Genomic DNA, 13,180 nt, shown 5'->3' on the forward strand with positions numbered 1-13,180 from the left:
TAATTTTAGAAATATTTTAGAATTTTTTAGAAATATTTTTCTATTAAAGTTTCTAAAGTTTCTAATTATACAGCAATAATTTTTAATTGCTTTTTAAAATTACTCCTTCCAATAATATTATAGTCTTCAACCCTATGAGAGTTTTTGTTTTGTCCTTCCTAAGCTTAAGCAATGAATGAAATGGTTCTTAATCACCATTCAATCAAGGCATTTAGGTAAAAATTTTCATTTGAACAACTTCAGCTCACTAATGTTTAACATGGAATACAAAATTTAAAAACAAAAAACTTCCCCTTCCCTGAAATCCCCACAATGTCAAAATGTTCTCATTCTGCAAATCACACCCACACATACCCCAGGGGTGCTAAGTAAACCACAGTGAAAACATGGTTGCTCTAAAGCTGGAAGGGGCTTGTAGGTCCTTGTCACCTGGGCCTGAGCCTGAGAAGTGAATGAGGTCACAGTTGTATGATGGAACAAACCCCCTTATTGGATTCTTGATCTGATTGAAGCCCAGAGGTGGAAGGTAGCATGGCTTAAAAGTAGGCAAATATCTGGATTTTGTAGGAGTCTATGCTGAGTCTTTTTTTTTTTTTAATCTATCATCTCTATGAGAGATTGAAGGTAGTTTTTTAAAGTAATGATTATTTTGCACTATGAGGATGATTTCACAGCACCTTTCAAGTGCCTAAATTATTGAGCCTCTCCGGAGTTCCCAGCTCTGTGGTAGGTTTCTAGATTTTGAATACATGTAATGGAGTTGTTTAGAAATGACTGGCTTTCCAGGCTCTGAGATGAAGACTTGGGAAAATGGACCAAACTGTAACTAAACATTCAAAGACTTTTCTTTGTGGCTTCCTAGTAGTTATCTATTATTCCTAAATCAGCAATCCAGTGTTCTTGCCAGTGAACAACCTAATACAGTCTATACTTTGAAAATTGCAATTGGAGAGGTAAAACCAACAATAAAAGGGGGAAGCCCTACCAACCCAGCTTCTGATCTATAGGCCCTGATGCCCAAACTCTGCCTAAGTGGAAAGGCAGGACGAGGGAGGCTCTAGTGGTTAAAAGTCCATTTGGGAGGTTTTAGAGTGGCAAAACAGCATTGTATCCCACCTCCACTCCTACATTTAAGAAAGACCAATGCACTCCTAAGAATTGACAGGGCAGGGACAGACCTCCCAGAAGGAAATCCTGGGAAAATCTTACTACCAGGCAGGTATCCAAGATATAAACAATTAGGTAAATATTTTAGAAATGCTATCACATTTTATTCTCTGTCAATTATGACATGAAATTGTCTACTGATTTCAAAAATAAATTTTGTTTTTACTTAAAGTTACTTAAATAACTTTTCCACACACTTCCAGGATGCTTTATCTATGTCACACGGTACCATTTACTTTTATACATGATCAGAGTGACACTATTTGAAGGGGGAGACAACAGTAAGATATTTTGCTTAGAGATCTCAGGACAGTGAAGGGGTCCTTACACATGGCCTTCCAACTTTGCACATACCTCTAACTTGAATTTGCACATATTACTGTTCCTCAAGGCCCTGGACTTCAAACTCTAGGTCTTGAGCTAAAATAGTTGCTAAAGAAAATAGAGGAATTCAGGCAGCCCGGGTGGCTCAGCAGTTTAGCGCCACCTTCAGCCCAGGGTGTGATCCTGGAGACCTGGGATTGAGTCCCACGTCAGGCTCCCTGCATGGAGCCTGCTTCTCCCTCTGCCTGTGTCTCTGCCTCTCTCTCTCTCTCTCCCCTCTGTGTTTCTCATGAATAAATAAATAAAATCTTAAAAAAAAAGAAAAGAGAGGAATTCATCTGTGATCTGATCCTATTTGTATCTTCTGAATTCCAGACAGAGTTACTGGCCCCATGGCAGTTTCTGACATTAAATCAAAACTTAAGCTGAATCCTCTAACAAAAATACCCAGCTTCCATGGCAAGAGGTAAGTAATGAATGTCTTCAGGTGATAAATAGATTAAGGTAAAGAATTTTTTTTAAAGATTTTACTTATTTAGAGAGCACGAGCAGGGAGAGGGGCAGAGGGAAAGAGAATCTCAAGCCAACTCTGTGCCAAGCACAGAGCCTGAGTTGGGGCTTGATCTCATGAACCTGAGATCAAGACCTGTACTGAAACCAAGAGTCAGACACCCAACCAACTAAGCTACCCAGGTGCCCCAAATAGATTAAGATAAAGAACTATTAAGGTGATAAAAAAATTTTAAATACCCACAAGGCTATGGGGAAACAAACTAGAAGGCTCTTCAAGTACCCAAAGATAAATTTATTTATAAAACTAAGCATATGAGGGATCCCTGGGTGGCGCAGCGGATTGGCACCTGCCTTTGGCCCAGGGCGCGATCCTGGAGACCCGGGGTCGAATCCCACGTCGGGCTCCCGGTGCATGGAGCCTGCTTCTCCCTCTGCCTGTGTCTCTGCCTCTCTCCCTCTCTCTCTGTGACTATCATAAATAAATAAAAAAAAAATTAAAAAAAAAAAAACTAAGCATATGAAAAAAAAACTAAGCATATGAATTGAAGATAAAGTTTTTTTTTAAGATTTTATTTATTCATTCATGGGAGACACAGAGAGAGAGGCAGAGACACAGGCAGAGAGAGAAGCAGGCTCCCTGCAGGGAGCCCAATGTGGGACTCAATCCCAGGACTTCAGGGACTCCAATCCCATGCCCTGGGCTGAAGGCAGGTGCTCAACTGCTGAGCCACCCAGGTATCCCAAAGATAAAGATTCTTTATGAAAAGAAAAAAATATATGTCCTTTAGATTGGAGAAACAAAAAGTTCTCTTTCCTGTTCCCCTCAAATGAGAGGGAATTTTTGTGTAAGAGGACAGACTACCCTAGAGGGCTTAAGAAGTTGTCAGTAATACATTAAGATATTTTGAGTGCCAGTTTAACAGAGAATAAAGTTAGAGGATCAGAAAGAAGACCTAATCCCTTAAGCAAGTCACTCCAGAGAAAGGGTCTGTAGCTCAACCATGGGCAGAAAAATGAAATCTGGGTAAATTGGCTGTGACTAACCTTACGCTAAAATTGGGAAGGGAGATATGTCTGCGACATTAAAAATAGCTTTTTTCGGGGCAGCCTGGGTGGCTAGTGGTTTAGCGCCGCCTTCAGCCCAGGGCATGATCCTGGAGACCCAGGATCGAATCCCATGTCAGGCTCCCTGCATGCAGCCTGCTTCTCCTTCTGCCTGTGTCTCTGCCTCTCTCTGTGTCTCTCATGAATAAATAAATAAAATCTTTAAAAAAATAAAAATAAAAATAGTTTTTTTCTTAGTCTGATAATTACAAATTCCAGTAAACTGTAGCCACGAATGACCAAAAGAAAGAGCTTGGTCTATATTTTATCACAGCATAAAAAGAAAAGCCTCTCTTCTCTCTCAAACCATCCACTTTCTGTGCCATTTTGAGAGTATTTCTCCTACTGTCCTTGACTATGCCACTGCTACAGAAGTAGATTACTGACCTTTTTAGAGGGACGTAAGACAACCTTAAAGCTGCCAGATCCCTTGATCTCATTGTTCCCTTACCCTGAATTACAAGCTGTCTCTTGAACTAGTGACATCCTTGTCACGGAAAGTAGTCAAGCACAGACTCGACAATACCACACGTAGAGGGAATTCCTCCATGAGATGAGAGGCTAGACTGGGCTCATTCCAAATCTAAGGTACTTCAAACCTTTGAAACATTATAAAATAAAAAGACTTTTCCCATGCATGAGCCAAGGTAAGATTTGAAATTCTGCGAAGAGTATCCTTTAAAAAAAAAGATTTTATTTATTCATAAGAGACACAGAGAGAGAGAGAGAGATGCAAAGACATAGGCAGAGGGAGAAGCAGGCTCCATGAAGGGAGCCTAACGTGGGACTCGATCCTGGGACTCCAGGATCATGTGCTGGGCTGAAGGCAGGCACTAAACTGCTGAGCCACTCAGGCATCCCAAGAGTATCCTTTTTTTTATGTAACTAATAAAAACACACTGCCTGGCCTTCTACTTTCTTCTTGCTTCTTGAGAAATCCATATTTCTCCATCTACTGCATCTTTTATATCATGCAAAAGAAATTCATTTCTATTTAGAAACACAACAAATATAAAATGCCGTATCTGAGTAAGGGCCAACTTAAGTTTTCAGATAATAGAACAGAAATATCAGAAGAAGAAATCAGTGTTATTAAAGCAGAGAAAATTAAAGGTAAAATTCCACACCTAAAAAGTTAGAAATGGTACATTTTGAGACCTTATCACTTCCTTTTTTCCCAGGTGCCTCTTTGAAAATGAATTGAGGGGGGGCACCTGGGTGCCTCAGTGGTTGAGCATCTGCCTTTGGCTCAGGTTGTGATCCCAAAGACCGGGGATAAAGTCCCACATGGGGCTTCCCTCAAGGAGACGCTTCTCCCCCTACCTATGTCTCTGCCTCTCTCTGTATCTCTCATGAATAAATAAATAAAATTTTAAAAAAAAAAGAAAGAAAAAATTAGTTGAACCTACTGGAGACTGTAGAGGATAGAGGATACTAAATTCATAAACCATAACTTTTTAAATTTACCCATGTTTAGTATTTCTTCCCCTTTTACTTTTTTAACTGCTTCCTGTAGAAATAAAAACCAAGAGATTCCATATTAAAACTTTAAGCTTAGAAAAAAACTTTAAAAATAAAACTTTTAGCTTAGGATCAAAGCTAAATGTATTTTAAGTAAAATTAATTTATAAAATCATGATTATTTAAATCTACTTTTAAATGACTGTATTATAAGCAAACCTAGTTTTAGGTAATATATTTTTATGTACCTAAATTAATAACCTCCTTCAGATCTATACAAACTATCTGCGAATATTAATATGCTTTCTCTCTTTCCAGATTTTATTTTTCTGAGAAAATGAAAAGTCACCCAAGGTTCCAAACTTTCTAGAAGCACTCTCTGCATCAGATGATAGATAGAAAGTTAGAAAGGTAGATAGATAGATAGATAGATAGATAGATAGATAGATAGATAGTTGATACACATAGAGATAATGTATAGCTATACTACCTCTATTTTATATGCTGGTAAAAATACAATTTGGCAGTTAAAGTCATAAAATAACTACAGTTACAAAGCTTTCAGTATAAAGATATTCACCATAAGATTATTTATACCATTTAAAAATTTAAAACATGGGGATCCCTGGGTGGGTCAGCTGTTTGGCGCCTGCCTTTGGCCCAGGACGCGATCCTGGGGTCCCGGGATGGAGTCCCGCATCAGGCTCCCAGCATGAAGCCTGCTTCTCCCTCCTCCTGTGTCCCTCTCTCTCTCTCTCTCTCTCTCTGTCTATCATAAATAAATAAATAAATAAATAAATAAATAAATAAATAAATAAATAAATAAATCTTAAAAAAATAAATAAAATAAAATAAAATAAAATAAAATAAAATAAAAATCTAAAACAACTTATATTTCTAGCAATAGGAATAGTGTAGGGCTTATATCCTTGAGCTTTGGAGTCAGATAAACCTGAATTTGAATCCCAGGACTTTCATCTATTATCTGCGCAATTTGGGACAAGTTATTTAATCCCTCTGAGCCTCAGTTTCCACTTTTGTAAAATGAAGAAAATCAGATTTTTTAAGGGTATAAGGGCAACACAGGGATAGGGCAGATATGGACCTCAGCAGCCAGCATTTTTTCACTGCCCGTCCTGTAACTATTGGTGAGTGACAGTAACAGGTCCCTTAGGAGGTACACTGTGATGCTTACAGTCATTCCAGTCAACAAAAACTGATAAATGGAACTAATATTTGCTGGTTTCATATATGTATTAAATCTTTTCATGTCTTTTGTCAGGTATAAAGATTTACCAGGATCTCTCCCCTGCCAATTACAACACAAAGAAAAGAGGCTGAATACTTCACAAATTCAAGGTAATGAAAATCAGCCCTCAAATGAAAGCATAAACAATGACCCCTTGATAAATCTGATCATTTTCTTCTCTAAGAGAGATCTGTGATTTCAAGAGTTTTCTGTAGTACTCTGCTATTTGAGAGCAAAAGTTCTAATTCAGTGCCTAATTTGTGGGAAGGAAGGGGGATTACTTTTAAACAAACATCTTCCTTGGATTTGGACAGTCCTAGATAAATATTTTTATTCAATTAAGAACTTGTGGGTGTACAAAAGAAAAAATGCAAAGTCAAATGGAAATCAGGTAATGGGGCAGTATAAATAGCTATACTGGCTATAGTTTATTAATCCAAACAGCAAATATTTATTTAAAGCCCATAGTATACTAAACATAGGAAACATAACAAGTAACAAATCAGACATGGTCACTGTCACCACCCTGATAGGAATTCTTTCAGGGAACCCAGACCATTAAACCATGAATTTTAGACTGAAACATTTAAATCACAATATGATACAAGTTATGAGGAAGTATAAAGTATTTGGGGAGCATGAAAGATAGTCTCCTGACTTAGTATTGGTCAGATAAGAGAGGAGTCCTAGAGAAGGCTGGATAATGAGTAGGAAGCAAATAGTGCAAGGGAAGTATTCTGGACAGAAAGAGAATCTGCAAAGGCCCAAAGGAAAGGGAAGGCATGACTCCCTAGAAAAAAGAAAAGAAAGAAAATAAATAAAGTTAATCAAGGCTGTTTTTGGTTCTGAGAAGGCTAATGCTTTACTCCTCCAAGCTTGGAACCAATTGAAAACAAAACAGAAATCAAAGAATCACGTTTATTGCTGGGAAAGCTGGCTTAAAAACAAGAGATTGTCAAAATCAGAATTGCATTTTTCATTGTAAAACTGAGCTAAATACCTTAATAATAACTGTTTATAGGGATCCCTGGGTGGCGCAGCGGTTTGGCGCCTGCCTTTGGCCCAGGGCGCGATCCTGGAGACCCGGGATCGAATCCCACGTCAGGCTCCCGGTGCATGGAGCCTGCTTCTCCCTCTGCCTATGTCTCTGCCTCTCTATATATATCTCTCTGTGACTATCATAAATAAACAAAAATTTAAAAAAAATAACTTTATAGCCTTCTAAAACTTTAAGGTTTCTATCGTGCATTAATATACATTGGTGCTTGTATTAAGGGTTCCCAGGATCTATTTTTTCAATATTTTATTTATTTTATTTGAGAGAGAGAGAGAGCATGTAAGCAGGGGAAGGGACAGAGGGAGAGAATTTCAAGCAGACTCCACAGTCCATGCTAAGGCAGGGCTCAATCCCATGACCTGAACCAAAGAGATCTTAACCTGAGATCATGACCTGAACCAACCAAGAGTTGGACACACAACCAACTGATTCCCCAGACGTCCCCCAAGGATCTATTTTAATCAGGTATTTTCAGACATACAGACACAGATATGACTGTTAAAGAGGAAGAAGTGTTTTATACTCATAGATCCCTAGAAGTAAGAGACACAGCACACCATGAAGGGCTGCACAGGGGCAGCACCAGAGTCACTCAGGAGGCAAGGAGTGGGTAAGAGTGGGCAAGAGCCTTCCTTACATGTGGTTTCTGCAGGAAGGAACAGGTTCTAAACATCATCTATATGCTGACAACTCTCAAATGTGTATGTCCAACCAGAGCCTCTCTCTCCAGCTCCAGGCTCATTTCTGACTGCCTCCTCAACACTTCCAATTGTATGTCTAGTAGACACCTCAAAATCAACATGTCCAAAACTGAACTCCTGATGTGTTCCTCATACTCTCTTTTCTATTGTAGCTAAATATATAACATAGAAATTACAATTTTAACCATTTTCAAGTGTATATGTACAGGTCAACACATTAAATATATTTGTATGTTCTATAGCAATCACCACATCCACCTCCAGACATTTTCATCTTCCCAAACTGAACCCCCACACCCACTAAGCAATAACTCCCTATTCTTCCTTCACCTCAGCCTTTTACTCTTAAAATATGCTCTACCCATAGCCTTCCCCATCTCCTTTGTTCTGGAAAAAGTTTTGGAGACATCCTTGACTCTTCTTTTTTTTTTTTAATTTATTTATTTATGATAGTCACGGGGGGGGGGGGGCAGAGACACAGGCAGAGGGAGAAGCAGGCTCCATGCACTGGGAGCCCGATGTGGGATTCGATCCCGGGCCTCCAGGATCGCGCCCTGGGCTAAAGGCAGGCGCCAAACCGCTGCGCCACCCAGGGATCCCATCCTTGGCTCTTCTGTCTCAGCCTACCGATCAGTCCACCAGGAAACCTCATTGGCTCTCCCTTTATTTTTTTTTTAAATTATTGGAGGCTTCTTTTTTTTTAAGATTTTATTTATTCATGAGAGACATACACAGAGAGAGAGGCAGAGACACAGGCAGAAGCAGGTTCCATGCAGGAAGCCCGATGTGGGACCCAATCCCACCCTGTCTCCAGGATCATGCCCTGGGCTGAAGGCGGCGCTAAACTGCTGAGCCCCCCAGGCTGCCCTGGCTCTCCCTTTAAAATATATCTAGAAGCAGCCAATTTGTACCACCTCTGCTACAACCCTGATCTGAGATACATTGTTGTTCACCCACAACAGCCCCCTGATGCTCCATACTTCTACCCAAACGTAATGACACCTAGAGTGATCTTGCTAAAACATAAGTCAGGGAGTGGTAAGGGGAGGACTGACCTGAGGGACTTTGAAAATGGTGTTTTGACTACAAACTCTAACACAAAACACAAAGGAACTATACATAAACAACGTACTCTAGCCAGTACAGTTGTTTCTCATAGGGGTATAGCTTGAAAATTCTACAATTATTATACTTGTATACTAGGATGGAATAACTCAGGAAATGGACGGTGGACGGTGGGAGCCAGGTTTCTCACTGTTGGAGTGGGAAGGTGTGAAGTTACAGAGAAACTGGGTGAGAAGGCTAAAGTGAACCAGCGGTACTGGGTTAGGTTTGAGACATCAGTGTGAACCCCTGTGAACTCATGTTTAGCTTCATAGGAATACACACAGGTAAATCAAGAAATAAATATGTGTATATATGTGTATCAGCATTCATACACATATTTCCTAGCTCTGTCTGCTGAAAGGACTTAAGCACTAACACCCCCACAGCAACAAGCATACCCACCACCCAGAACTTTAAATGCCCTTTTCCTATAAAAGAAGCAGAGTTGCTTGGATAAATGGTTGATTCTAGGGCCTGGGTAGGGAATATACAAGACAAACCTGCAACATCTTACAATGACAAAGTAAGGAAGTTCTCAAAAAACAAAAGGATGGGATCCCTGGGTGGCTCAGCGGTTTAGTGCCTGCCTTTGGCCCCGGGCGTGATCCTGGAGTCCCGGGATCCGGTCCTGTTTCAGGTTCCCTACATGGAGCCTGCTTCTCCCTCTCTCTCTGCCTGTGTCTCTGCCTCTCTCTCTCTCTCTCTCTCTCTCTCTCTCTCTCTCTCCCTCTCTCTCTGTCTCTCATGAATAAATAAAATCTAAAAAAAAAAAAAAAAGGACACAGGAGCTTTTCAAAGGGATGCAGAAGCCAACCTCAAAGGGGATTCAAAGTGGTTAAGGCTGGAGCAATTTGGGCAACAAAAATAAAATAGTATTGGATTATAACTAAAAGTATAAAATAAATACCTGCAAGTCCCTACTGACAGAATGGAGACTGAATTTTTTAATGGAAAAGAGATAAATCTCTCTTACAAAAGAATTCCAGGGGATCCCTGGGTGGCTCAGTGGTTCAGCACCTGCCTTTGGCCCAGGACGTGATCCTGGAGATCCGGGATCGAGTCCCACGTCGGGCTCCCGGTGCATGGAGCCTGCTTCTCCCTCTGCCTGTGTCTCTGCCTCTCTCTCTCTCTCTCTCTCTCTCTCTCTCTCTCTCTCTCTCATGAATAAATAAATAAATAAAATCTTAAAAAAAAAGAATTCCAAATAATGAATGTAGATATTACCTCCTCCAGGAGGTAGAACTTAGATCTCCTATCCCCAGCTCTCGGTCCCTTGAGTCTGGACTTCCTTTAGTGACTTACTCCAAAGAGTAAAATATGAAAAGGAGGGAAGTAACTTTATAGTGGAAGACCCCAACAGACATTCCCTCAGCCAAGGAATCAAGATAAATATCAGTGATAAGGCATATTGATAATACATAACCTTAATATAATGATGAGAATGGCACTTCACTTTGGTCTTCTTTCTAAAAATCCCTCATCTCAAGCAAACCATGAGAAAAACATTAGAAAACCCCAAACTGAGGGACTTCCACAAAATACCTGAACAATATTCCTCAAAACTGTTAAGGTCTTCCAAAACAAGGAAAGCCTGAGAAGCTGTTATAGAAAAGAGGCTAAAAAGATAAAACAACTAAATGTAATATGATCCTGGAAAAGAAAAATGGCCTTAGGGAAAAACTAAAGAAATCTGATTAATATCTAAAGTTTAGTTAATAGCACTAAACCACTGTTGGCTTCTCAGATGTGACAAATTGAATCAGAGTACTCTAAGATGCTAACATTAGGGGAAACTGGGTGAGGGATCTACAGGAATTCTCTGGGCTATCTTTGCAATTATATCTAAAACCAATCCAAAAATAAAATTTGCAACTATATCTAAAACCAATCTAAAATAAAATAAAAAATAAATAAAATTGTAAAAACGTTACTGTGCATGCACACACACAAACACACACACACATTATCTTTCTGACCTCTCCAACCCCTCTCCTGTTGCTCACTCTGCTCCAGCCACACTAGCCTTTTGCTGTCCCTGGAACATATCACGCCCATTCCCCTTTGTGCCTTTGCTCTTGCTCTTCCCTCTGTCTGGTCCTCTCTTCTCCCAGATATCTACTCCCTCACCCCCATCAAGTCTTTGCTCAGATCTCACCTATTTAATACAAGCAACCTACCCCTCAACCCCTGGAACCGCCAAGCCCCTCGACCTGCATTCTTTTTTCTTTTTTCCAGAGCACTTAACATCTTCTAACCTTCTTTTTTAAAGATTTTATTTATTTTTTCATGAGAGACACAGAGAGAGAGAGGCAGAGACATAGGCAAAGGAAGAAGCAGGCTCCATGCAGGGAGCCCGATGTGGGACTCGATCCCAGGACTCCAGGATCACACCCTGAGCCAAAGGCAGATGCTCAACCACTGAGCCACCCATGCGTCACCATCTTCTAACCTTCTAACGTGCTATCCAACTTACCTATTCATTTCATTTATAGAAGGGCAGAGATCTCTGTCTGTTTAGGGCACTAATGTACCCTAAGCACCTGAAGCAGCACCTGGCACATTAGGGCACTAATATACCCTAAGCACCTGAAGCAGCACCTGGCACATGCCTACTGACATGATAGAAATACTGGGAGAAATTAGAAACAAGTTAGAGATGACTCCAGCCCTAGAAAAGCCTTCCTTCAACCAAGGGAGAAAAATGTTACCTACTCACACAATTTTAAGGCAGGTATCATTATATCTCCACAAGATGAATCACTCTCATACATACAGATGCTAACACTTGAATGTGATATGAAATAAGTTTTATTCTGGTGCCATTTGAGATATACTTTATTCTGGGTTAATTTCTTCATTCACTAATTTTAGAAAATACATGTCTAACTTTGGTTCCATTTAATGCCCTGAGTATGTCTTTGAAAAAAACCTTTGAATCTCTTCAACACATTCACATACATATAATTTGGGTCCATTTTGGTGCATCCATTTTCTGTTGCTGCCACAACAAATTGCTACAAACTTAGCAACTTAAAACAACACAAATTCATTATCTCACAGTTCTGTGGGCCAGAAGTCCAGCTCGGCTAGTTCCCCTTTTCTGGGTCTTGCAAGGTCAGAATGAAGGAGCTGGCCAGCCTGATTTCTTATCAAGAGGCTCTAAAGGAAAATCTGCTTTCAAGCTTATTCAGGTTCTTGGCAGAACCTAGTTCCTTGTAGTTCTAGGGCTGAAGTGCCACTTCCTTACTGGCTATCAGCCAAGAGACTCTCTCACTCCTTAAGGCTCTGGCTCTCTGTGTGTCACATCACTGTGCCCCTTCCATCTTCAAGCCAGCAACAGAGTCAAGTCCTTCTCACATCTCTCTTGCTTCTAGCTGCCTAAGGGACCCTGTGATTAGATTGGGCCCACTCAGTAATCCAGGATGACTTATCTTAATTATATCTGCAAAGTCCCTTTTGTCCTATAAGTAATACATTCACAGGTTCCAAGAATTAAGGTGTGAACAGCTTTCAAAGGCCATTTTAGCAATATATTTGGTTTTCCACCAAGTAGTTTATTCTAGTTCAAATCTCTTGGAAGGATGCTGTCCTTGATATGAGATATCTATTAAGGGGTGCCTGGGTGGCTCAGTTGTTTAAGTGTCTGCCTTTGGCTGAGGTCATGATCCTCAGAGTCCTGGGATAGAGCCCTATATGGGGCTCCCTGCTCACTGGGGAGCCTGTTCTCCCTCTCCCTCTGGCCCTTCCCCCTGCTAACGCACACACATGCACACTCTCTCTCTTTCAAATAAATAAATAAAATCTTTTTTAAAAAATGTCTGTTAAGTACTCATTTTTCTCTCAATACTTTTCCAGAAATGATCTCCAGTCAACCATATAGTCTGTCCTAGTTACTAGAATATGTATTTATTCTTGAATAACTGCCTAACTTAATTACATTTCCTCAGCCTTCCAAGATGCCTACAACTTCTTTAACAAGGATAAAACTGGCTGTATTGATTTACATGGAATGATGTGCACTTTAGCTAAGTTGGGAATGAATCTAACCAAGCGTGATATCTATAATGAATTAAGATGTGCTGATATTGATCGTGAGTATTTGACTTATGATTATTTTTCTCATAAAAGGTTTTTATAAATATATTTTTTCTTTCATAAGAAATCTCATTTATTATCAAAGGTACATATATGTGTTTCCCTTTGAGGGTATCAGTAAGGTATATGTACAAGTCACAAAATCAAAGTAATGCAGAAAAAATCAAATTAATGCTACAAAATGGACTATTCTTTGAAAAATCCAGTTTGGAAACTAAAAGTGACTGTCACATTCAATATTAAATTCAGATTACCTGTCATGACGTACATTTCCAAGGGTGCCTTGAAATAACAGATATAAAGGCATTGAGAATTTCAAAACTGACATGTTACCAAGAAAATCTAAGCCCTTTGTTTCCGTTTGAATCATATAGTACAAATTTTCCTTCAATCCTTAGATGC

At 39.8% G+C, this 13,180-nt stretch overlaps 1 protein-coding gene across 1 annotated transcript in view; it reads left to right on the plus strand.

Annotated features, from left to right (window-relative positions):
* Positions 1–386: 386 nt before the first annotated feature.
* The window catches only part of EFCAB3 (EF-hand calcium binding domain 3), a 31,409-nt gene continuing 18,615 nt past the window's right edge, over positions 387–13,180 (plus strand). The window contains exons 1-4 of the mRNA XM_055311913.1: positions 387–414; positions 1,867–1,957; positions 5,852–5,928; positions 12,631–12,774. Coding sequence (XP_055167888.1) covers positions 387–414; positions 1,867–1,957; positions 5,852–5,928; positions 12,631–12,774 — 340 coding nt within the window. The remainder of the gene's footprint in view (positions 415–1,866; positions 1,958–5,851; positions 5,929–12,630; positions 12,775–13,180) is intronic.

This window comes from Nyctereutes procyonoides, unplaced genomic scaffold, assembly GCF_905146905.1.
Source record: "Nyctereutes procyonoides isolate TBG_1078 unplaced genomic scaffold, NYPRO_anot_genome, whole genome shotgun sequence".
NCBI lineage: Eukaryota > Metazoa > Chordata > Mammalia > Carnivora > Canidae > Nyctereutes > Nyctereutes procyonoides.